Source organism: Symphodus melops, assembly GCF_947650265.1.
Source record: "Symphodus melops genome assembly, chromosome: 14".
NCBI classification, from domain to species: Eukaryota; Metazoa; Chordata; class Actinopteri; order Labriformes; family Labridae; genus Symphodus; species Symphodus melops.
The window spans coordinates 18361133-18388028 of record NC_136704.1 but is presented as its reverse complement, the minus strand read 5'-3'; the positions used below and the strand labels follow the sequence as shown (position 1 = coordinate 18388028).

The 26896-nt window shown below is 40.0% G+C and overlaps 1 protein-coding gene across 1 annotated transcript; it reads left to right on the top strand.

The window, feature by feature from the left end:
* The first annotated feature begins 1138 nt into the window (after positions 1–1138).
* On the top strand, positions 1139–24912 carry LOC306834738 (cullin-1). The gene is made up of 22 exons (XM_079360875.1): positions 1139–1320; positions 10896–11304; positions 12899–13073; positions 13188–13355; positions 13653–13703; positions 13894–13984; positions 14901–15064; positions 15180–15342; positions 15942–16072; positions 16389–16496; positions 16602–16708; positions 16988–17036; positions 18603–18734; positions 18861–18978; positions 19708–19784; positions 20172–20290; positions 20498–20603; positions 20748–20795; positions 21909–21991; positions 22092–22197; positions 22746–22859; positions 24011–24912. The coding sequence occupies exons 2-22, from the start codon at positions 11165–11167 to the stop codon at positions 24089–24091; spliced, it is 2331 nt and encodes a 776-aa protein (XP_079217001.1). The 5' UTR covers positions 1139–1320; positions 10896–11164; the 3' UTR covers positions 24092–24912.
* The last annotated feature ends 1984 nt before the right edge of the window (positions 24913–26896 follow it).

Genomic DNA, 26896 nt, shown 5'->3' with positions numbered 1-26896 from the left:
ATGCGTCTGGATCGGGCATGCATAATTAAAAAATGTCACATTAGGTGACTGAAACTGCCAAAGGCGCATGCGTGAGCGATAAGTTGGACGTCAACATTTGAAGCAGCTGCAATTGTTTTGAATAGCCATTATTGTAGTCCAAAAGATACGCCATTGTGTGACGCTGTTGACGCGTTCACGAACTCCGCGTAAACTCGGGCTTTTCATAGTCAATTCCTCAGATAGTTCGGATGTTATTTTGATATCTTGAGTGGAGCGCGTGTCATTTTGATAATACATCAGCTTAAAACAAACCTTACGACTTACTTTATTGCTAGGATCACCAAAGAATAGAACACTTTTGTTGCAAAATAAAGTGCATTGATCGTCCAATATATTTTAAAAAAATGCAAGGGCATGACACTCTCAAAACGTCCTCCAGAATTCCTTTTGGATATTATTTTGCCGCCTGAAAAATCTTGGTTTATTGCCTATAAATATTTCAAATAGTTCTTAAATATCGTGTTTATTAAAAACAAACAAAAAAAAACCCCAAGCTAAATATAAGGTAAAACTATTAACAAAAAACCCCAAAAACAAACATCCAGAATGTTTTCTGTTGTGCATTTTTAAAAAATGTAATCATGGGAACATGCAGGTTTTTTTATGCTAAGGACTTTTTATTAAATATGCCAATAAAATGTATCATCTACGTGTGTGTTTTACCATTATTAGCCTACTGGTATATCATTTATATTTTCTATTGTTTTGTCCTTTATTTTATGTTCTGTTAAAAGGTTAAGCATCAATTTGTCTTTCAAAGTAGTGATTTATGGATTCCAATGTAATGTGAAGTTAAAAACTAAGTGTAATTTTCAATTACAATTTCATTAATTCTTTTTATTTTAATTGAAAGGATATCATTTTTGCAATACAAAAAAGTGAATGAAACGAACTAGACATTTATATTAAAGTAAATTAAAAGTAAATTATAAATCACAGTAAATGTGTGTACAAAGAAAACTATTCGAGGTCAATATATTAGAGGAAGAAATACATTTGTCGTTTGTAATAAGCTCTGAGGAAAGAGTTGGCATGTTTCTCTGTCATACGTCATTTGTTTGCGCTTTTTTTCGTTGTGACGTTAACATTTCCGACAGCCCCTGAACGCCGCGTGATTCGGTGGCTGCTGATCTTTGTGCGAACGGAGCGGAGCGGTCGCAGTTAGCAACGGACAGCAAACAGACTCCGAGCGACGACAAGACGGCGGAGGAGACAGCGTCCGGGTCATTAAATCCACACAGTCTACGGTTACACGGCGACAGAGACTGTCTTAAAATGGTAAGAAGACAATTCAGAGCTGTTTATTTATGACAATCAATCTAGCCTGAAGCTAGCTCGCTAATGCTAAACTGTTAGCGAACTGTTTTCCTGACTCATTATTGAGCAGCCTGAGAAGAAGCTAGGCTGCCATTTTACACCAACAACATAGGCAGCTGCTCTGTCCTGACCGCTGCGGTTAGCTCCACCATAGCAGATAGTATCGCAAACGCTTCCTTAACGTTACACATATTCATAAAGTAACAAAACAAGCACTCCAAATAGAGACTTTACGCCGATTTAAAGGCAGTCCACCCAAGCTAACGTAACCTCCAAGCTAACTGGCTAATCGAGGCTGAGAAGCTAATGTTGCGTAGCAGAGACTGACACCATTTGCAGCTTAGTGTGGGATAATCTCAACAAATATTTCCGAAAGAGGTCAACACATAGCTTCAGTGTATTTAGTAGGATGAGTTTGGGGTCTTTATGTAGTCAGAAACACTACAAGTCGTGATTAAACTGAACAGGTTGGCCCTGCTCTGTCTCTGAGTGAAGGATAGAGATTTGAACCTGCCACCCTCCTGGATACCTGGTTAAGACTCGGGCCCGGTTATTATAATGTTTATCAGATTAAATCCAGACTCAAATATGGAAAATTTCTTGTGAAAAAGAGAAGCGTGATACTAAAATAGAATTGTGGCATGGACTTCAGATTTGATCTGAATCAGACCTTCACTAAAGTATTGCACATAACTTAAACAGATAATTTAGATAATCTGGAATAAAAAGGTAAACGAAGGCAGTGTTAATCTAAATATAGAATGGATTCAAGGTGGTAACATCAAATTTATAAAAGAGGTTTGGAAATATAGTTCATCTAGTACTGTGTTGTTCGTCTGTTCGCCCTAATGTGAAGATCAAGTCTTAATGCTATATGATTTAAAACCATGCATTGTTTGACATATACAATAGTATCAAAAAGTTCCTGAGTACTTTATTTTAGGGATGGCCGATGTGGACCAAAATCATATCTTTTTTTTTTTCATATCTGTAATTTTTTTTTAATAACAAAAAAGAGCTATTTCGAAGTCAAACACCACACAGGCACAATTAACAGTCAGCGGCACAATGTCGAGATGTCCATTAAATCTGAGAAAAAATAAATTACCTCAGCTGGATGATGTATGTGCACCTGTTTAATAAATAAATTATAATGAGATAAATGTTCCCCTCAGTTAACAAATATATAACGCTTTAATTTCCTGTGGCCAGAGAGAGGGAGGGAGAGGTGATCGACAAATAAAACCTTAACAGTATGTTAATACAAAACAAACAATATTTCCTTACCCAAAGTTGATCCATTTCCCAGCTATATTTCACATGAGACAGGTGTAACGGACAGATAGAGAAACAAATCAATCAAATTGCTCAGTATGTTAAAAATGTTATTTAGGCATTAATCCATATCCCTTTTTTTTTTTTTTTTTTACCAACCTATCAACTGTTTCTCCACATTGTTTTAAGATCACAAATGATATCAGAGTATGATCTATGAATACCACACAGACATAAATGTTGTGATGTTTGACAATCTCTATCGCTGTACTACAGTTTGTTTTCTTTTAAGTCAGGGCCCTCTGTCCTGCCTTAAAGTAAGGAAACGGTTTCATTCATTTTCTCACAGTTGGTCTAGATTTTTTCTGTTGTCATAGTGTAGGGTTAATAATCTCTATCTCTCTCATATATATATATACATAATATAATATAATATTATATATATATATATATATATATATATATATATATATCAGATGTTGTTTTTCCAAAACAACTGTAACTGATGCTTGGAAACTGTTTTTTTATTTTATTGCACCAATTTTAACTTAATGTCAGACATGAGTGTTGGAGATGTAGTCCTTGTCACGTTTATTGTTGTGACTAAATCGGCAGTGAAATGTTAGTATTGTGAGCATACAGTCTTTGAAATAGCGTCCACTTGTTCCACTTGTTGGCCTTGTCAGCTGCTTTGTCTAGTTTCCTCTGCTAAAAATGGGTTTCTTTCAGTTATTTTATTGAGCAACAATGTTTAACTGTGCATGTGCAGACACGCCTTTTCCCCTCTGGATCAACCTTTTTTCATCGATGAGACGTTTAGTGCTGGCAGCGCCCACAACCTCGGTTTCAGGGTGCTTCGTTCTGTTGTCTTTTTTTGTTTGGTTCTTTTGGTTATGTCTGCTTTAGATAATCTTTGCTTTTATTCAAAGAAATATCACTAAAAATAGTACAGACATAATGTAAAAGAATCATGTCATGGCATTAGCAGCAGCTCTACACCTCTAATATGCTCCCTCACAAAGACAAGTCATATAGCTTCTTCTTCGCCACGCCGATAAAGGAGGTCTGGCCCTTTCTTGATTTTGATTGGTCGCTGAGTGAAAAGTGAAAGTGGCGTTATTCCTAAAGTTCGCTTGTTAAATTTTGAGTGATGCAAGTGTGGTGACAAAGAGCAGCTAAAAGCCACAGTGTTTTTTTTTTTGCACTAAGGATGCTGAGCGTTAAAAATTGCTGAATTGCATTGGTTTGTATTTGTAAACGCGTGCTGCCAGTGGGCACTTTAATGTCATGGAAAATATCTATTTTAAGCGTTTTATCCAGTGATGTTTACTAAAGGAAGCACATGTTGCATCAGATCTGCTCTCTTGCAAAAGTTTGCTTACACATGCTGGGTTTAGCAGACTGCTCCTCTGCATGCTCACCATCATGTTGGTTTGAAATAAGTTTGAATCCTGCTACTATGGCAGCAGAATGTAAACATTAGGGATGTCAGCGTTACCAATCTAAATAGACACATTGAACAAAGTGAGTTTCACATTTGAGTCATCGTTGCATTATTGTGCATTTTAAAGAATAAAATGCCAGAGAGGACGCTTAACCTGCAGCAGCACTTTTGGAGACACCATGGTCACATTTGACCAAAAAAACAACAAAGAAGTAAAACACGTTGGAAACATGCCTTCCAACCTTGAATGCAGGAAATACTCTTAAGAGAGAATGTTTCTTTTTTGCTCTTACAGGCCGAAAAGAGTATCGCAACGATATTGCTCTTTACAATAAGTACTGCAGTTGATCCCAGCCCTGTAAACTGTTAGCTGATTGGTTGTTTGAGCACAGATTTAAACAGAAACAAGCACAAGGCGGCGTGTCAAACACCTGAACTTTGCTGTAAAAATGTCCAAAAATGCTCCCAAATAATTTCTACATTTTTCTATTAATCAGAAAATCCTTCTCATTAAGGCCTATTTACGAAACTCTAAAACGATTGTGCTGATCACATGCACTGTTTCTTTTACATGTTTCCTTTTTCCTCACTATTATTGAGGAGCGTCATCTCAAAGCTATTGGTTCATTTTACACTAAAATCCCATTTAAACCAGCCTTAATGCAAGTTTCAGTCATGTTAATAAAAAGCACTCTGACCGAGGAGTAACTTCATGATAAACAAACACCAGAGTCAAATCCTGAGATTTGGAATTTTAATGATTATAGAAGTCAAATTGTAAGATTGATGAATCTAAACACAATCTGAAAATTAAAGTGAAGTTGATTAATTGATTTGGAGAAATTGTTAATGACGATTTAGAAACAATGTGCTTATTGAAGTTTTGTGCAAATATGAGATGCATTCACTGCGCTCCTTACAAATCTCTCAATTGGTCTATCCGAGCTCCTCCTTTACCCGGTCTGACCCATTCAGGTCTGAGTGTTTAACATGTACAAGTTGCAGTGAAGTGACAGCACAGAGGGCAGTCACTGTAAAGTCAATCCAAAGGGACTGATAGTCTCTGCTTGGGTGCACCTCTGAATGCTGAGCAGAGCAGGAGAAGTCAAAAGCTGCTTACGCTAATGAAATGTCCCCCCCCCCCCCCCACTGCCCATCCCAGCAAATGATGGGTCTGCATATTCACAAACACGTGGATGTGTCGCAGAAGAGGATCTCGTCACTGTGATCGGTGCTCGTTTTGACTCACTGTCAGAGTTTGATGCTTTTGTTTTGCTTGACAGCAATTGAGGAAGGAGAGGAAACGATGTAATCAAAGTCGTTACGTGGCGTGAATCTGTCCTCTGTTCTATGGTGGTTTCGCCGTGGTTGTTTTTAGCTGTAGCTTGCGTTGTTAGCATTTGTTTAAATGTAGGGTATTAGGTTGTTGAGTCTGGCCAGGACACATGGTGACCAGGGTAATCAGATTTACTCGGCTTAGCCTTTTTTCCCACGAGCAACGCTCCTCACCTCTTTCCTCCTCACTGTCTTTCTCACATCTCTCTATCCACCACTCCCCGCTTCCTTTCCATCCTGCTAAACTCAAAACACACACTCGACACTCTGGTTCCTGAGTCGCTGTAATACACGCTCTACTACATTCAGCCGTAAAGATTTTTATCAGAGAGTGAAGTCCACCGGCTAAATGCAGGTGAGATTTGGCTGTTCGGTTTACTTGCCGGCTTCTCTGGCAGGTGAACGGTTGTCACCTCGCCGTTCAAATACAAAAACCTGCTGGGATTTTCGAGGCCCGTTGCTGCGCACAGCAGGGTAAGAAATATCCTTTTGGGTCATTTTACTTTGATCGCACTCAAACATTTGCTAAAGTAGTAATGTGTTATTGGGGAAGTTTTCATCAGTTGGAAACTAACCGCAGGTTTGTTGGCGTCCTTGTTCCATTTTTGTTATTCTCTTCCTTATCGTCGTGACTATTTGTATTTAAAATAATGCTCACTGTTGGTGCCATTAATAAGTTCTCCCTAGGCTTAGTAAACATGTTGGAATCAATTGGAAATAAGCTGTTAATAAACTAATATTTATCGTTTGAATGTCTTACTTGTCATATTCTAAGTAGATTGTGTTATAAGGGATAGCACTGTTTAGCGGTTATTAAAGTAATTTCTGGTTGACTTTCTGTCCAAACTTATAGATCAAGTGCTCCAAATTGTTGTTTCGGAGTAAATAACTGCTATGTTGTTTCTCATGGTCAAGTGACAGCATCATATACCGACGTCACTGTCAACAGCACTACAGCCCGGACACTTTTAGACTCGTCGTTCCCTGAAAAGAACATTTTCCCTGAAACAGTTGTGATCTTCGACCGTTGCCATCTTCATGACGTGTGTTAAAGAGGAACAGGGCCGCCCATCGTCACCGACCCTGCATTGGATTACTGTTTCAAAACAGACTCTCTAGAAACTGTTGCCCGACGGGAAGCGTCCACATCCTGTTGGTCCTGGCTACACAGCATTCAAACTGATTCTAGGTCAGATACTGCAGAGCGGCGCACATCTGATACCTTTTAGTGTGGAAATCTGAAATCCCAGAGATGTCTGTGAAGGGCACCTTTCTTTTCCACCAGTGAATAGATGCACAGAAGAGAAGGAACACTCTCTTCTGTAGTCAAATGGCCACTCAGAGGTATTGTCTGCCTCGGTTGCCATGGTAACTGCGCGAACACCTCAGGTAGGGCTTCCTTTCTGAGTTGAGCGAGGATTCGCCAAAGAGGAGTGGAAGGTGAAATGGGCCTCGAGTCCAGGCTGAGCTTTGTGAGCTCGCTGCCAACAGATCAAACCCTGCATCTCACATCAACCCAACGATGAAGTCAGGAGAGAATGTAAAACACCTGAGAGTGCAGTGAACTGCCTGTTAAAAGCTGTTTGAGTTACAGTAGAACACTTTTGTCAGAGCCATGTCTCAGTTTTATGGTAATGCTTAAAAATGAGTTTAAACGAGGCTCATCTGCCCTATGTGTACATTTCTGTTTTTAATTGGCGGTCATGATCTGATCTGATCAGTTGCTTTACATCCTGCAGGAATCTTAAAGTCATTTTCTTTTTCATTTAAACAAGTGGTGCCATTTTAAGATCAATAAAGACGAGTCAGAATGGACAACACACACTTCTCGCACTCGACCGTGTGCATCTGTTTGAAATGCTGCAATAAATTCCTGATGCTTTTGCGTTAATTCCATTTTCACTTTATGAATCTTTTGACTATTTCAGGAGGACTGCCCCTGAAATCCTCCTGATCTGGTTGTTCATCTCACAGCAGAAGACTATATTTGTCTCTTAACGTTAAGAGTTGCTTCATATGTAAAGTGGGTTATAGCAGCTTTATGATGCTTTGATGGGAACAAGCTTCGCCCTAAGATTTCTTGAGGAAGTCTTTTTGTAGCCTTGCTCCCTCCTCAGCTCATTAATCTGCAGTGTAGCGTTGTTATACACCTGAAACAGTGCCACCATCTGACACTGTGGAGTCAGCTTTCTCATCATGGTAGGCATATTGCATGGTTCAGTCACACCTGTATGATGTGATACTTGTTTGTATTGTACCATTCTTTAACCGTTTATTAGCTGTAACATATGATGCCATTGGAAAAAGGAGGGTGCGGTATTACAGGGCGGGTGCAATATAAGCTGGTCCATGTAACCTTCTCGTCACTTGAACGGATCATCTTAGTACACTGTCCTGTTCTTCTGTGTCTCATTCTGTTTGTTTGGTTTGACAGATGTACTTATTGTGATGGCAATTTTGAGTGGCATTGTTGTCCAAGTCAAATGTCCCATCAGGGTACAATAAAGATGATCCTTACCGTGGACTTCTTTCTTTAAATTATCAGAAAAACGAGTGTCCAGTGAGAACCTTAAACTGGTCTGAGAGTTTTTGGATATAACCAGTTCCTGTGACTTCTCGCTGGAAGCTGAACCAAACGTCTTGTTTCCCTTTAATCCTTTTGAGGAACATGAAAAAGCCTCACTGTTCCTTTCCAGTGAAAATCTTGCAAAGATGTTGAGTCATTCTGAGCACAGAGGACCACTGCTTGTTATCACTGACTGGGATCTAGCTTTAGTCAGATATTGGCACAAAACCCACTGTAGCCCATAACCTCTCTATTTAGCATCTCATTCATCCTAAATGTTGCTAAGCAGAAGGGTAGTTTATTACGGCTGTAATTGAGTGTTAGCAGGGAGCTGCTGCAGTGCCGTGGTCAGTCTGTGGGATAGGGGGAAGGGATGCTGGAGACAGAGACGTGGAGAGGAACAGATTTTAGCGGCGGATGAAGGCTGATTCAAGTCCTCGTGAACTAACTGGTGCTGGGTCATATTTATTTCTATTACGTCTTCATCACCTTTTTTAATACTATGCCCAGAAAACCACAAGTCATATGTTCATTAAAAGTCTTCTGCTAAAGAGTTTTGTTAAAACTAGTATTCTAAAACAAACAAACTGAGAAGGACTTCTCTTATAAGAGATCATGAAAGTGAACTGTAATAACGTGCAAACAGGAAATTGGGGATGTCAGTTCATTTGCAATATCATACTTAAGATTATCTGGGTTGAGTGACGTAAAATAATTCTAAGTTTGAGTATTTACTTTTCAAATGTTAAACAGATAAAACAAGCAGCTTCAATACAGAACCTAATGCTTTAGGAAACTTTAAGCAATTTCAAATATTATTTCTCACCGATATGCTACGCTTCCTGAAAGAAGTTATTGCTGTATTCTTGTGAGGATTCCAAATAAATATCTGAATATATTTTGCTGTATATAAAAAGAGTATGAGCAACCTGCCACAAACACCTACATACTGCATACGGTTTTATTAAAAGAAGCAAACATCAATATTTAGTTTTCCCACGTCTTTGAAAGCTGTAGCAGGTCTTCCTTGTCACCGACGCTGCTCAGACGTCAGGCGTTCACTTGCCGACAGAGACTGGAAGTGCACAAAGCAGGTCAATCAGCTTCCTCCCCTCGTGGCGCTAAACTGACTGTTGCACTTGGGTCACGTCCTGAGTCTCTGGCCCTAATAGCTGTGAATGGCAAAAGAAGGGCAGCGTGGCATGCCTGCTCCTTCTAAATATAGAAGCTGCCTACATGGACCCAACAGTTTCTGCCCCCACAGCCTCTCTTTAGTCTTTGATTCTCTCGGGCTGCATTGACACAACAAGGCCCTGTTTCTTTCTGGGATACCAGTGCTGTCTTCCTGTATTATTATATTGTAAGTAATAACAGTAATGACTTGGCTCGCATTGGTATCTGCGTATCCAAACTGAACATGAGAACTTAAATATTCTTTCTATCTCATTATTTTAACAAATTGTTTGTTCCTTCTCACAATTAATTGTTCTCTCTAAATAATTAAACACCTTTCACATGTATGGAAAAGGAATGTTTTTCTTTTTCATGTGTAGTATAATTAAAGCGCATCTCACATCGACATTTTTAACGTAACAATTTTTCTGCCTTTTTTTTTTTTTCCTCCCACTGAAAAAATAAATATATTCCCCATTAGTAGTCTGCTACAGAGGGGATTGGAGAGGACCTTCACACAGATAATTACACTTGAATCAGTACACCTTTTTACTTTTTCTCTCATCTCTGTGTGCTGCTTTATTTAAATAAGATTTTCCCTTTGGGATGCCACATTATTAGTTCTCTTTGTCCAGACTCCACTTGCCTCCACTTTGCCTCAGTTTGGTAAAAAATGGTGCGAACCCTGCATGTTTTTCTTCTGTTTCGACTCTTGTTCTTTGCATCTCTAGCTCCTCTTTCTCTGTGCCCTAAAAAATGTTGATGCTGCACAGTCTGGCTCTTATTTACCTACCACTCTTGTCCTTTGGGTGGTTCTGAAATTACAGCTTTAGGTCGATCTATTAGCCTATGCAGCCACCATGGACAGACATCAGTTTCAAACCATCTAAAATGACTCTTGAGATTGTGTTGCAGTGTCCTGAACTGATAATGAGCCAAGAAAGAATCTGTTCATGTAGGAATTGTTATTCTTGTCTTAATGACTGTGTATGGAGTCACATGTTTCTTTGTATGTTGATGAGCAAGTTAAGGGATCAAAGCACAGTACAACTTGCTGATGTACAATATTCACATGCAAAAAGGAAAACTATTTTGGTGCGTTGTGTATTTGGAAACATAACTTTTAATAGCTTTGCATGGGAAAAAAGTATTTGGCAAATACTTAAATCTGTAGTAAGAGACCTACAACTGTATAACCAAAGCTTACACTTAGCCAAAAATTATATTCACTCTTTGATTATTTATTTTTTAAGATCTGCACTTGTTATCTTTCACTGTTAAAGTCTGTACTCCAAAATTAAAGAATATTAATAGGACATTTTCAAAGCGGTTCATCTTAAAATCCTTAAACCACAAGATAAAAGTCTGTGTGCCCTACTCATAGCTTTAGATAAGGCTAACAAGTAAATAGTTACTCTGGGTCCAAATAGAAGTCATGGGGACTGGGCACTGATTTTACAGTATTGTTAAAGTGGACTAATCTGTTATTATCTGAGTGACGTTAGAGTCTGTCAACAGAGTGTCTTCAGGGATCAGAGCCAGGTGTCTGAAGATAAATCCATCTTACCTCCCTGACAGATTACTAATACAAGATTGAAGAAACTGAGAGTTTTTTGTTATGTTATGATTTTAGGAATTACAATCAATCCTGAGATTTATTTTTTAGCTTGTTTCCAGGTAACTGACAAACACAACTATATCAAAGGTTCCTAATCACTTTTCTTTACCTTCTTTCTTTTGAAGGTCATCTGGTGAGGAGTGGCAAAGCTTTTAGGTGGAGGAGTGGCAGACAGCGCCACCCAGGTGTGCAGAGTGGGACTGCATCCCGCTTCACAACTTGTCGCCCAGGTTCCTGAAGCGCCTCAGCTGCCGCCAGATGGACTTCGCACTCTGAAAGCAGAGCTAGCCAGGACAGAAACCAACTGAGGAGAGGATCCGGGGGACAGCGCCCACCGGAGCAGGAAAGGGAGGGCATTGTTCGTAAGGGAGAAGAGAGGACGAAGGGCTTCACAATGTCGTCAAACAGGACCCAGAATCCTCACGGACTGAAACAGATAGGCCTGGACCAGATATGGGACGACCTGCGGGCTGGCATCCAGCAGGTGTACACACGGCAGAGCATGGCTAAGTCACGCTACATGGAACTCTACACGTATCCTGAAAGAGCAGGGGAGGGTATCTCTGCAAAGTGTAGGGTTATAGTTTGATGATATAATAGAACTGTAATAATTACCGCCAAAACAACAAATTAAGTTGTGATAATTTTGTGAAATTTTAAAAAAAAAAGGAAATTTAGCAGTTACAATTTTAATAGACGGGAAATTATCTCGAAGTTCTGATGAATATTTTTGTAAATTTGATCATTTTAAAGATCAAATGAGGAAATGATCATCACATCTAAACATCTTAGACTGGTTGTTGGTGAATGTCATGAATCGGTTAGTGTGCGCTGAGTTGCACACTTCAAACTATAAGAACGAACCTGTTAATCAGTCAGGATGTGTTGTTGTGTAGGGTGCGTCTGCCAGGCCTTGGTTTTAAAAGCTGCTTCGCCTGTACACCATTCCCCCATCACTCCGTCTGCATCCTGCAGGTAACAGCTCTCCTCTGTGTACAACAATCAGCAGCATCATGTTGGTAACGATACTGCCTGCTGCAGTCACTTGCTGTGAACTTCGACAAACTCCCTCAGTGTTTCCGGTTGTGTAGGGGACCTGTGTAAAACAACGTTTTCTTACAATCATTTTTTCTGTTAACCCTCTTCAATTCCTTGTTGAGATCGAAATCTCGCCACACCCCTGATTTCAAAGATGGCAGCGTTTCCTCATGCTCCTGCCTCTCCTCATCGCTTGCCATTTAATAGTAATTTGTACATTTTGTCAGCAGAGTTCTCGGCTTCCCCTAACGCGCAAAACAGAGTGTTTCATTTCTCTCCCACTGGGGAGAGAAATGTGTCCACGCTTTGAAGCGAGTTGTATCCAAAAACTGAAAATACTGCAATTCACAAGTGTGCCTGGAACTGTGTATGCTGTACAGAAGAGTTCAATTTTATGTCCAGAGTTGTAGCAGCCTTAATCACTACTCTTTAACAGTTGCACTTAAAGTTGACTCATCCTTCAGTGAACACGTTGGATGATCTCAAAAAGGCTGAAGCTTTTATTTATCACATTTATTGTCTGAAGTTTATCCGAAAGTGTCAGATATTTACCGTCAGTCAGCCACTTGTTTACTTAGCGGTCAGTCCTGTTGTGTGGTTTTGTGTACTTAATAGCACCTGCCTGCTACTTCCTTCTTTCCAAAACCTGTTTGATGGCTGTTTGTCCATGCCATGAGTTACAGCAGAGGTCTGAGGACGGCTAACAAACCAAACTTCAAATCCCCATCAAATGAAAACCCACATTTTCCCTGTTTACGTCCAGTGTTCCTGTGTTAAATGTTCTTTTATCTGCCAAATGTATTTCAACATATCACCTGATACTTCTTGATGAGTCATGCTGCACTCGGGGACCTTAACTAATTAAAACAATCCAATCGGATTGATCCCAGCCTTCTGTCCCGCCCGCCGTCCTGTGCTTGGTTTGATCTTGTCTCAGTTGGAAATATGTTCTGTTTTTAAAGATGTAATAGTCTTAAGTTTTTCAGATTACGAACATGACCAACAGGTTCTGATTTCATTCAAAGTACAATGACAATGATGATGCCTGTGATGTGCAATATCTCTGTTTGTTCCTTAACTTCTCCCTAAGACATGTATATAACTATTGTACCAGCGTCCATCAGTCCAGCCAGGGCAGGGGCTCCGTGCCCCCAGCCAAGCCCTCCAAAAAGTCCACCACTCCGGGTGGGGCTCAGTTTGTAGGCCTGGAGCTTTACAAGCGACTCAAAGAGTTCCTGAAGAACTATTTGACCAGCCTGCTCAAGGTGAGCGCGCAGACTCGAGAGGACCTTAATAACGCTTTCCATTTCAGGCTGTCTTAGGTCTGTATCAACTCGCTCTCTGCATCATTTCTCTTGCTGTCGGGCTTGGTCTTTCAGGATGGCGAGGATCTAATGGACGAGTGTGTTTTGAAGTTTTACACCCAGCAGTGGGAGGATTACCGTTTTTCTAGTAAGGTCCTCAACGGGATCTGCGCCTACCTCAACCGCCACTGGGTCAGACGAGAGTGTGACGAGGGACGCAAAGGAATCTATGAGATCTACTCGGTACGTCTCCTGTCAGCACTTTACACATACTGTAGTTGTGGTGCCTTTTTTTTTATTCTTATTTTTTATAACCTGTGCTCTGTGTATAAATGTTTTGACAGAGAAGCACAGAACATTTTAAAAATTCCTCAGTGGATTTTTTTCAGCCGGAACAACTAAACAGTCATTGAAGGCTGCATGTTTGACTGTGGACAAATGCAACAGTGAACATATGTATATATATATATGAAATGTAAAGCTTTTGACCCTCTCACTGTCTCCCCCTCCTCCTCCTCTCACACGTCTGTTTCCTCCCAGCTGGCACTTGTGACCTGGAGGGAGTGTTTATTCCGACCCCTCAACAAACAGGTTTGTTTGTTTTTGTTTTATAGGAGTTTACTGACAAATAACTAAGTCTTAAAACAAAGTGATTTAAGAGATGTAACCCGATTTTGATTCATATTCAAAGGTTCTTGTTTAGTCTGAATCCAGCCTGCTGTGCCCTCTATTTAAAATGTAAAACTAAAGAATAAACACTGAACAAATCTTTTCCTGATAGGTAACTAATGCCGTGCTAAAGCTGATAGAGAGAGAGAGGAACGGCGAGACCATCAACACCAGACTGATCAGTGGTGTGGTCCAGTCATACGGTAGGTTGATGCATACAGAGCAGTAAATAAAAGTTGACTACCTGTTCTTTGCAAAAATTAAAAAAAGAAAGAAGCATGTCATAAAACACGATGGAGGAGCAGTTTGTAAAATCAGCTGTAACTGAGCTTTAAAAATGAGACGGCTTCTTGTTCTTTGCTACTTCTGATCTTTGGTGAATGTAAACAACCCAACAGCATCATTTTTCAGTCTTAAGCCCTCACCAAAATCAACTTAAAGGAGCAATACGTAGCTCTGTGTTTAAACTTGGTACTGCAGTCCAAATTCAAAACATTGAAGAAGCTTCAGTGTTTAACACGCTCTGCATCAGCCTTGCATTGTTTGTTTTGTTGTTTTTTCATTTTACAAAACCTTCTCCAGTATTTAACCTTGTTTTTCCACATTTCTGATTTTAGTGCTTATTTGAAAAGTCTGAAGTATTCAAGTTGGTAGCTTGCTCACTTCCATCACTGCAACCTCTGTTGGTTGGCTGTTTGTCTGGCTAACTGAGGGGCGTCCAAAAACAGCCGTGTGGCGAAGCCTTAAAACCGTTCTGGACCAGAATCCAAACTTAAAATGTCTTTATAGTGTCCATTTTGAAAGATTTGTAACGTTTACAGCTAAACTGAGACTCTCCAGAAACACAAGAGCGGGCGCTCCTGAGTTGAAGCTAAACAAAAATCGTCAGTTTCCATCAGAAAAAATCTTAAAAAATGACTGTTGGTCTGATATACCTGGAGGGGCAAATATTTGTTTCACGCTCATTCTGAACACATGAAAATGATTAGACTCAGCCCCCTTCAGGGTCCATAAGAAACAACCTTTAATTTATTAATGTTCTTGTTTATTTATTAATCATGTTCTTCATTGTTTAATTGTTGCACCATTAAAATCAGTTTTTTGTATTTCTCTCTCCAGTTGAGCTGGGTCTGAACGAGGAGGACGCGTTTGCCAAAGGTCCCACGCTCTCCGTGTATAAAGAGTATTTTGAATGTCAGTTCCTCACTGACACGGAACGTTTTTACACACGCGAGAGCACAGAGTTCCTGCAGCAGAACCCCGTCACTGAGTACATGAAGAAGGTAGGCTGTGCTTTTACTTTTCACTCCTTTTTTAAAATTTCATAGTTATTGTCATTTTTTTGGATGTCGTGTTAACGATCAAACAAATGGAACGGGTGTTTGCCGTCTTCTTCAGGCGGAGGCTCGTCTGCTGGAGGAGCAGCGGCGTGTGCAGGTTTACCTCCATGAATCAACCCAGGACGAGCTGGCCAGGAAGTGTGAGCAGGTCCTCATAGAGAAACACCTGGAGATCTTCCACACAGAGTTTCAGAATCTTCTGGACGCCGACAAAAATGAAGGTAAACCTGCGATTTCGACTGGTGTCACTTTGTTGTGCCTGCTAACACTTCGTGCTGCTGATGTAGACTGAACAGCAACACCAACTTTGAGTCAGTTTAATACCCTGATACAGGTTGCTTTCAGCGTGTGTGGAGCTCCAGCTGTGTGCGTACATGCTGTGCTCTCTAGTGCTTCCACGATGCCCTAACACAATGTGAATTCTCAGACTGGGACGCTAACATAATCAATATATGTACAAAGATGAATGGCAGTGGAGCTTCATTATTGTGCTGTTGCATTATGAAGATGGCTCGTATTAGCTGTGCTATGCGATTGTTGTCATGCAGAAAGATGAAACCGTTTTCAATCCGGTGCGTTCCAGAAGGAATTGATGAATTAAAACCTTTGCTTAAACAACAAATCTATAGGTGGTCTAAGACTTTTGCAGTGTACTGTATCGACACCTTTATGCTGCAAACGAAGAGTTTTCTTTGTCCAGACTTATTGTGTCAAAAATGTGGCCACGGGGAAACCGAAACTATTGAACCTCATGTTATCTTTTCTTGGATTAGCGAGCCCTGTTGGTAACTCTGTTTTTACTCTCTGTCTCTTGTGTCAGATCTGGGCCGGATGTACAACCTTGTGTCGCGGATCACAGACGGCCTGGGTGAACTGAAGAAACTTCTTGAGACTCACATCCACAACCAGGGCCTCGCCGCCATCGAGAAGTGTGGAGAGGCAGCGCTCAATGTATGCACGGTGTTCTTAACTCTCTACTTGAACTATCTGCTTGCTGATTTCTTCCACCAAAGCGTCCTGGACATAGTTGGTTTGGAGTCGGTCAATAATAACAATAATAACAACTATTTATAAAGCGCTTTCAGTCAAAGTGCTGTACAGGTACTTAAATCAACTAACAAACATTAACACAATAAAAACAAATCAAGGTCAACAATAGCATGAAGCTGTGTAAGTTTATTTAGTGTGAAGTCTGCTTGGTGCATCTGTGGGGAAAAGAAAATAGTTTTTGTCATGATTGGTACCAAACGTGTGCATGTTTTACCAGGACCCCAAAGTGTACGTCCAGACCACCCTGGACGTCCATAAGAAGTACAACGCCTTGGTCATGTCTGCCTTCAACAACGATGCCGGCTTCGTGGCGGCACTTGACAAGGTCAGAAATCACTGAAGTTGATTTTTCCAGCACAGAATCCACATCGATGATGCTTTATTAATGTTCAAGTCAAAATCTCACTTTTTTTTTTTTGTCTTCACACAGGCGTGTGGTCGTTTCATCAACAACAACGCCGTGACTAGAATGGCTCAGTCGTCCAGCAAGTCTCCTGAGCTGCTGGCCAGATACTGCGATTCTTTACTGAAGAAGAGGTAGGTATTCAGCTGGATGTGTAAAAAAAAAAAAATACTGCATTTCCCCAGACATCTTCAGCATTTAATGCTCAATGTTGTGTTTTAGTTTTATTTTAAGTCAGTGGTCACCAAGTGTGATTGAACGAAACAGATCATCCCCACTGCTGTGTTTCGTTTGTCCTTTTCAATCAATCAATCTTTATTTGTATGGCACCAATTCATAACAAACGTTTCTTTTCAGCTGGTCACACCACTTGATGGTCAAATCTATATTATTGTCTGTGTTTTTCTCTTTAGCTCTAAAAACCCAGAGGAGGCAGAACTGGAGGACACACTCAACCAAGTGGTGAGACACTGTGACCTTTGTGTTTCCACTAATGTACACAAACACAGAGAGGGCCTCTGAACTCCTAACCTACCGTAAATTCCGTACTATTGAGCGCACCTGGATATAAGCCGCACCGGCTAAAAATAAGTAAATAAATGTATTTGTACATATATAAGCCGCACTTGATTATAAGCCGCAGGTGTCCACGCTATAACAAGAGCTATTTACACAGACGTAGGCTACCGGTAACATCCGCAAATACTGTAGCGTCCGTACGGACGTTAAAGGACGACGAGAGCGTTCAAATAATAACTTTTAATAACCCGATCACTGTCGGCCGTGACCACACCGTTTACAGCAGAGAGCAACACATAACTTGCCGTAACAATCCAACTCTCTCTCCCAGCGTTCTCTCATACAGCCACTCAACACGTTCTCGCTGGTGCATTCACTGACTCTCCACATAATCGGAATTATGAACACATTATCAACTACTGACTTTACAACATGAACCGTTACAATACGAAGCCTAGCCGACGGTGTCTGTAACACGGCTGATGAAAAAGATGACCGTAATATATTTGACAAGAAAAAGTCCATCCATTCACTGCCTCAGAATGACTTCATTACTCACTTCCTCAGTCTCTGTTGTCGCTGTCAGTGTCATCTTAACGTGCAGCAGCTCTGTTAGCTTCTTTGACAGCCAGGTCGATCGCCTTTAACTTGAAAGCTGCATCATACGTATTTCTCCGTGTGTTTTCCATCATGAGGGTGCGTGCATGAAGCGCAAAATGACTGATACTAAGATCCGACGTGACGAAGTCAAATGTTTTTGCGGCAGAAGCTCATTGTCCCCCATAAAAAATCCATGCATTAGCCGCACCGGAGTAGAAGCCGCAGTGTTCGAAGTGTGAGAAAAAAGTAGCGGCTTATAGTCCGGAATTTACGGTAGATAGGTTCATGTTGTAGACTGAGAACTCTTGTCAAACTTGAGCAGCAGAGAATACCTCTCTGTCCCAAAAGCACAATATAAAATCACAAAACATCTCGCACATCTTTTTAAAATGTCTGTATTTTTAAAATGACCTGTATTCACCGCAGTCCAAATCATTTTGTTTTTAAGGCTCCGGTTTCTGTAAAGGCAAATAGGTGAAGAACTTTTATTTATGAATGAATGAATGGATGAAACCTTTAATGCCCTGAGGGGAATTTGTCTTACGCCAAGAGCGTAGAAACATGAACATCGAGAAAAACCAAACAATAAACTGAATATTTATTTATATTTGATGACTCAAAACAGCTGAGAAGTTTTCATTGTGTTCAGACTCACTAATAGAAGTGTTTTGGTGTGTTGCATTTTTACTGAAATGCTTCTAGAAATGTTCATTTGTAGCGTCCTGTGAAATGTCAGTCATTTGTAAACATTTCTTTTTATAGATGCTCCACAAATAAAGTAGTGAAATGAAGTTGGAAGACGTGACATTATGATTAAAAAACCCATTCACATACACAAAATGCAGTATACAACGTGGAAGTGTTTCAGACATCTTCTGAGGATATTTCTGAATTTGTTTTCTCTTCCAGATGGTTGTGTTCAAGTACATCGAGGACAAAGATGTTTTCCAAAAGTTTTATGCCAAGATGCTGGCTAAACGTCTGGTCCACCAAAACAGCGCCAGTGACGACGCCGAGGCCAGCATGATCTCCAAACTCAAGGTGAGACTCGCGCCTGCCCTGACGTTTCTGCATGAAGACAAATCCATAAATGTCACACGAGCTTTCAGCTTTGTTTCTCTGTAAACCTCAGACTACATCCTGCTTCTGTTTTCTGTTCTTGTGCAGCAAGCGTGCGGGTTCGAGTACACGTCCAAACTGCAGCGAATGTTCCAGGATATCGGGGTCAGTAAAGACCTGAACGAACAGTTTAAGAAACACCTGACCAACTCTGAGCCTCTGGACTGTGAGTAGAGACGCACTCAAACCAACACATGTCAATCACACCTAAACTATTCAACCTGAGGAGAGTTTAGGGGCAAATATAATACTATATAATGGCTTCAAAGATTGATATTTTATTTATTTCTAAATATCACTTGATCCACATTAAAATGTGAATGAAACACTTAGCCAATCAATTCACTTTAATATAATAATAGGAATAACTTTCAGACTAACTAAGATTAAAATGTTTGTTTTATGGTCCAACCTTCTTTTTTTTATGGTCGAACATCCTGTTGTGCTCATCTTAGATATCACTAGCTCCAATCCTCAGCTCCTCGAGTAAACTTTCCAAAATCACAAACACTGTCGATGGTTTCTCTGTTGGAAACTTTCCAGAAAGATTAGAAAATGAGCTTTATAACCAAAGTGTGTTCATATATAGAAATGTATCCAACGTGACTTAAAGAGATTTAAATTGGATTTAAAAATACGCTGTTGCATGTCAAAGCGCGATATACTCGTCCGAATTTTTAGTTCCACGTTTTTAAAGGATTGTTTCATTGTGATGATTGAAAGTGATAGTACTTCTTATTATAAGACAGTTGTGTAGAGAAGGAACGAGTCCATCAAACAGACAAACACCGGTTTCCACGCCGAAAATCTTGCCAATGTACTGGTGACATTCTGACAGTGAGCAGTCCCTGTGGTCGATATGTGAATCCTTTCTCTTTGTATTCGCCTCTCACAGTGGACTTCAGTATCCAGGTCCTGAGCTCCGGGTCTTGGCCTTTCCAGCAGTCCTGCACCTTCGCTCTGCCCTCTGAGGTACCAAACATATTTCTAACCCAGTTCTCGTTAAGTCGTTAAGAAGTATGAAGCCGTTTGTGTGAAAGTTTGGCTCCTCCTTCTGAAGGAAAAACGCGTCACCTCGGTTGTGTCTTTGGTCAGTCTCGCTTCAACAGTCACACATAGTGTTTGTTGATGGCCGAGTTGAATCTTCCTTTAACAGGAGACGGCTGCAGGCCGGGATCCTTTAGAAGCTCTTAATGACAGGGTTTTGTTTTTGAAGCACATAATGAGTGCTTGTTGCTGCAGGTTTGTATTTAACCAGGACAACTCAAACGTTTCTTTGACTCTCTGCAGCTTTCCTGTAAGAGCGGTGAATACTTTATTTCTACTTTAAAATCTCCTCTTTCTCACCTTGTGTTGCAGCTGGAGAGGAGCTATCAGCGCTTCACAGCCTTTTATGCCAGCAGACACAGTGGCAGAAAGCTGACCTGGCTCTATCACCTGTCCAAAGGAGAGCTGGTCACCAACTGCTTCAAAAACAGGTACAGTGTGAGGAGCACAGGTCGAGGGGTGCTGTGTGCTTTGTTTCTTCATTACAAATGGCAGATTTAGGAGGATGAGTCCGAGTATGTGTTGATGTTTGTTGTCGTCCTTTTGCATCTTCTTTACATGTTGATCAGATACTTTAGAGCAGCTGCTGTGCCGAGCTGGCTGATTTCACACCGAAACCTGTTGATGTTTGTTTTTAGGTACACACTGCAGGCGTCCACCTTCCAGATGGCCATCCTGCTGCAGTACAACACAGAAGACAGCTACACCGTCCAGCAGCTCACCGACAGCACACAGATCAAAACTGTAAGAGCATTTTAACGACACATCCTTCACTCTGATGACTTTTCCTTTTGGCACCCAAGATGACTGTTGGGTGCCAGGTTGTCTTTGGCAAATGGTAGAACTATATTTAATTTCCCTTTCTCACTGATGCTTCTTTATTTTCAGGACATTCTGGTTCAAGTTCTACAGATTTTGTTAAAATCCAAGCTGCTGGTGAGTAAAACAAACCGTCACGCTCCCGTTGTTAGTTTGGTTTCAGGTTTAAAGGAGTTCATCTGATAAACGCAGAAACTTTCTTTTACATCAATTAATCTCCAAGCTATTCCAGGATTAAACAATTGATAGTGCAGCCAAAAAAACAGGATTAAACGTGGCATTAAAATGTTTGTTACCAAGAAGATGTCTTTAGATTGACTTCTTTTCGCCGATTGACAGCCCAAAACCTAATTCAGTCACATTTATCAGAAGCTGGACTTAAAGAAGGAAAAAATAAATTTCAAATTGAAGAATGAAAGCTACAATAAAGCAGTAATTTCCCTCATCAATAATTCATTGCAGCCCCACATTATTCAAACATCTCAATAAACCGCCTTAGACATGTGACCACGTTATTTACTCTGTTGACAACCTGTTGGCTAAACACTGCGTCATCTTGGTTACGTCATCAGACATATATCAGTCTACCTCCTTTTACAGCCACAGTCATGATCAGACCTGAAGCTTATTTTATTTTCTTAAAAAGACCAAAAGGAACATAAATCTAGAACTCAAGTAAGTCTGAATAAAAATACTCCTTTTTTTAACAGACAAGCGAGGCAAAAAAAGACGGTAACTCCTGTTTTAAAATAGACTTGTAATTCTTGTTGTGAACACCAGTGGGCGCTCAATAATATCTATAATGTTTGTATGAGCTTTGAGTTCCTCAAGCTTTTTGTTTTCATCATCAATGACATATTTATGTTTGAACTGAAACAAACTCTTCTCAGACTTTCTGTCAGAAAATAAGTGAATAAAGTCCAGAAGTGCTAATAGGGAATTTACAAAGTCTAATCTGGAACTTTCACGTAGTAAGATATAATCGAGAGCATACCCTTATTAATGACATTGAGACTAGAGTACAAAAAGTGAAAACATGAATAATAAACAGCAGGAAAAGAAAAAAATAAATTTTGTGAATCACTTTGGCTGAATTTGAGCTCAAAGTGTTGAGATTTAAAGATTTTAGGGCTTTTTTCTGTTTGATGAATAGAATTAGTTTGGAACCTTTTAAGGTTACTTAAGTGTGCATCAACCTCACTGCTGTTTGTCCATCTGTCTGTCCGTCAGGTGATGGAGGACGAGAACGCCAATGTGGACGAGGTGGAGTACAAACCGGACACTGTCATCAAACTTTTCCTCGGATACAAGAAGTGAGAAGCCCGTTGGATTATTCCTGTTAAACGTCCTCCACACACCATGCAGAGAAGATGCTTTAACATTCGAGTTTTTTATTCTTTTTCTCGTCCACAGTAAAAAACTGAGAGTCAATATCAACGTCCCGATGAAGACGGAGCAAAAACAGGAGCAGGAGACGACTCACAAGAACATCGAGGAGGATCGAAAGCTTCTGATTCAGGTGACCGCTGACTCCTCGACACAGTGAATGAGTAAAAGATGAAATGTTTTAAACCCTGCAGAGGTTTCTCTTTAGTCCTTTTTTTATTCTGGTTATCCAGATTTTTGTTGTGTGAAACGAAGCTTAACCACGTTTATCCTTTTTTGTTGATTCTAATTTAACACGGCCTACGTTAACTTCACGTTTTACCTGTAAAACGTTAAACTGACCCTTTCATAAGCTGCTGTTATGATGACAAAAACGGTTCCTGCTTAATGTTTTCCAGTGTTTAAAGTCGAATCATATTTTTTTTAACTTGATCATTTAGCTGGATGATATGTTTTTATCAACGAGAGAGCTCACTGAAGCAGCTGCTGAAGCCTGATATAAGCCTCAGAGATATAAACTGGTTTAGTTTGTTTGGGAGAGGAGACCTGCAGAGATTTAGCTTCCAGTAAAAATCTGAAATCAATGAAAACTAAATCATCTTAACCTTCCTGCCTAAGAGCCTCTGAGAGAAGTCTGCATTAGTACTGATTGTGTGTGTGTGTGTGTGTGTGTGTTTTCAGGCTGCTATAGTGAGGATCATGAAGATGAGGAAGGTCCTGAAGCACCAGCAGCTCCTGGCTGAAGTCCTGAACCAGCTGTCGTCTCGATTCAAACCCCGAGTCCCCGTCATAAAGGTAACGCACTAATTCTAACTCATTAGCATGTAATACTACAGCACTCGATGTGAGTTAATCCACATTTAATGCCTGTGAATCTATTCAAACTACAGAGCAGCTGTTTAACTTGAATGTAAATATTGAAACCTCTCCACAAAGTTGTGATGTCAACCTTTGACAAATTCAAGTGAACTGAATTCAACCCAGGGATATTTTCAAACTTAGCAAATTTGCCAATCACTGCAACTTTTTTGAGACAGAAGAAGAAGACTTGATCCCTCAAGATTCAAAATATGAATCCCAGTTTGTCTGAAAGGTTGTTCACTTGTCTTTTTTATTTTCATGTCAAACAGACATGAGCTCTGTAATCAGGCCACCAACAGTCTTTATAGAGTCTCTGTACACTAACCCTAACCCATAACAACTAAAGATCATCAATATGTTTTTAAGCCACTTCCTTTGACCTAGTCTCAAGTCTGTTGACCAATCACAGGCTTTTTTTAACTTTTCAACAAGTGCACTGAAGAGCACCAGATGGACAATTAGCAACATTTTTCCATGCAGCACTCCATGCATCTGCTATTTGACATAGATATATTCTATTCTCCTATTTAATCCATCTTTATTTTTATAAGCTTTATTTCAGTCTTCTTTGTTGAATTAGTCTTCTGTTTTAAATTTCAGTTTTTATTTCCCATCTGTCATTCCTTTGTGAAGCACTCCGAGCTGCATTCTTAGAGCAGCAGGTAGAAAGAGTATCGAGGGATGGACTTTCATAGTTTAGATCCTAGTGTTAAGAGATCAAGCTGTAGAATAATATCGGGTGTGTTAAAGGTACAGTATGTAGAACGGCAAGCTAATGTTTACATTAAAATATCTCACTAAACCCACATTAGATATATTTTTTAGTTCAGTATTTACTTCACCTCAAATATTTCTAAAAGTTAACAAAGCCAGAGACCTTTCTCAGCTCGGTTTCGCCCGTATTGATTCACGAGAGAGTTTGTTCGTTTTTACTGCCATGATACATCGCAAGTCTCAACGTCGTCTTTTGTTATTGTTTTGATTGAGAGCCCCCGAGCAGCAGATGGTACATACTGTACGTTTAATTAAAGGTTTAGGTGTTGGTGTTTCAGTCCTCGTGTGTTTTGTCTCCCTCTTGTGGACAGAAATGCATCGACATCCTGATAGAGAAGGAGTACCTGGAGAGAGTGGACGGCGAGAAGGACACGTACAGCTACCTGGCTTGAGCGTCACCCTCCCTCCATCCCAACCGCCGGCTCTCTTAAATTTATTTTTATTTGTTATCTTCTTCATTTTTTTTTTTTATTTTAATGTCTGAGTAATAAAGTGAGGATCCCTCTGAGCGGCGGCCATGTTGTGAGTGTGTCGCTGAAAATAAGACATCCTCCTAAAATGACAACCAACCCCAAACCCCCGGGTGGGGGGAGGAGGGTGAACTTTCTGCTCTCCCTTCAGCCATGAAGGAAACAAATGCCCCTCCTGTTAAGACTGGGAAACCCTGTCTACACATGCGCCTGTCCCATCCCATCTTTAGGACTCAAACGGACACACACACACACACACATACACACACACACTTCCCTGTTGTCATATTGTAAATACCAACCACAGACTCTAATGTGGAAAACAAAACCCTTCTCCCTTCTCTACATAGCGGAAAAAAGTAATGAATTAGCCTTCAGCCAATCAGAGGAGAGCCGCATCCAAAGGTTTCTGCATGCTACTGCCTACCTGCTCCACAGTGACCACGAAAAAGATTAAAAAATAAAAGTCAAGTCACTGGGCAGCTGAAGCAGTCCACCGTACGACGAAAAGAAATCGATGCCGGTCCTGTTATTTAAAAGTCTGCAACTGAACCGGAGGAGGAAGGTGGAGAGTTTGAAGCCATGATGACGCTTCTTTTATCGGCTGACGTCGTCTCAGTTTTGGTTCGAGGTCGGTGGGGTTCATGCAGGAGGCCTGTTTCATTACTGAACGGTGGACATTTGTATAGTGTGGTTCATTTTCTAAATGTGTGATAAATAAAAATAAGGAAAGATTTCTCTAACGCTCGTCTCTTCCCCCGAGACTCTGTTCACGCCATCATCATCATCGCTGGTTTTCAAAGTTCCAATGTGATGCTCTTTAATGCTATACAGAGAGAGTCATTAAAGCTAAAGTGAGCCCCTGTTCTCACCTCATTTCTAAAGGGTATTCATGCATCTTCGTAACTGTAGTTATTTTGCAGATTTTAAACAGACTAAATGTTTGACTGGGAATAAGAACAAGGAAAAAAGATCTGATACCAAATAATTAAAAGGCTTTAGTGTATTTTTGTAGTCTTTTAGGCCAGATGTGCTCACTCAGACTACATCCACTCAAAGTTGTTTTTGTCCCTGACAGGCTCCGATTGTAATTTGTGTTTAACGTTACAGATATGATCCATACAGAGAGACCTTTTTTCAAATGGAATGTATTTCTTTTTGTTAAACTAGCTGCCCATTTGATTACATTTGTATTATGTATCTTTGGTAATTTAAATGGTTTGTTGGAGTAAACTGAACATTTTCAATCATACAATAACAAAGAAGCTAAGGTTTTAAGGCAGCAGGGGACCAGTAATACTGTTTTATTAGAGGTAAAATTACTATTTTTTGTCAATGGAGCCTGGTGACTTTTCTGCTACTGAAAAGTATGATAGCTGGAAAGTGCAAATCACAATTACATAGTGCAAAACAGTTTTCCAGTGCTTAAGAGAAATTAACATTTCAAACATTTTTTAAAACGGCAACATTTTAAAACAGGCCATCCTAAGCAGCAGTCCTGAGGGACCTACGAGACATGAGAGCTCAGGAGCTACCAGGGAAAGATGTGGTTATAAATGATATTTACAGATTCACGTAGCACTGAAAGAGAGAGAGAGGGGTTCTCAAGGTGCCACTTTACCTGGTTGTCTAAGCCTCTAGCAGCATAACTGGATAAATAGATTAGTTACTGAAATGTCATTGTGTAATAGAAATGAGCAGTTCACCGCTGCCTTGTTGTATTTAATTATGCATTATTTTAGAATGCAAATTTAATAGTGGGCCATGACTAATATTATAAAAGACACCTGGTTAAATTGCAAATAATGCTTTATTAGAACAAAGCCAACTATGACCTCAGCACAAACAAGCATAACAAATGTCAATGTGTGTGTGTGGCCGAGAGAGAGATCCACCCTGGAGTCAGGCTTTTATGCCCTGAGAGCAGAAGGCCCAGGTGCTCCATTTGGACCAGTCAAATCCTCTGACAATGGGGTGACAGAAGCAGAATAGTTTGTACTCTACGGCAGTGACCGTCACAACAGTAACGTCCAATAGAAATGCAATGATAGACTATGCGAAAGCCATAAAATTGAGGTTTTCTTAAATAAAAAATATAATGATTCTAATTAACTACTGTCTACTGGGATCAAATTCAGTCAGCCAGTATGTGCTGCCTTGGTATAAACGTTTCCAGTTGGCTTTGTGCAATAAGGTCATGGTGTTAAGAGATTGCTGTGCAATAAAATACAAACACTACTTTTCATTGCTATATTTAACAACACCAACAATTACACCACCACCATGGTCAACATTATATATAACTTACATTGTATTTGTTTATTGATTCATTTCCACCAGAGTATTTCTCATTTTCGTGTTATCTACCGAATAATAGAATTAAAACACTTCATTAATCCCAATGGGAAATTTGGTAACTAGTTGAAGTAAATAACTTGAGGTCTCATCATATCCAATGATAATGAGAAAAGATAAGAATGGAAACGTTATCTCAGGAAAATAGATGATATAGGCTACTTGTGGGACAGCAGGGTACAATAGATGGATGCATGTCCTTTTAGGGCTACCGTACAAAATGCCATTGTATTTTTGTTTTCCAAAACATGTTTGGTTTCATCCAAAATTCATAAAGGGCTCAGGTGAATAACCGAAAGAGTATGGATTAAATAACAACAAAACAAATAACATAATTGATGGTTTTAAATCCAAAACACTGATGCAACAAGT

Coding starts and splice junctions, on each gene's coding strand:
- LOC306834738 (XM_079360875.1), top strand. CDS start 11,165: ATGTCGTCAAACAGGACCCAGAATCCTCACGGACTGAAACAGATAGGC. Junction 13,074..13,187: donor ATTTGACCAGCCTGCTCAAG/GTGAGCGCGCAG, acceptor TTGGTCTTTCAG/GATGGCGAGGATCTAATGGA. Junction 21,992..22,091: donor CTTTTCCTCGGATACAAGAA/GTGAGAAGCCCG, acceptor TCTCGTCCACAG/TAAAAAACTGAGAGTCAATA.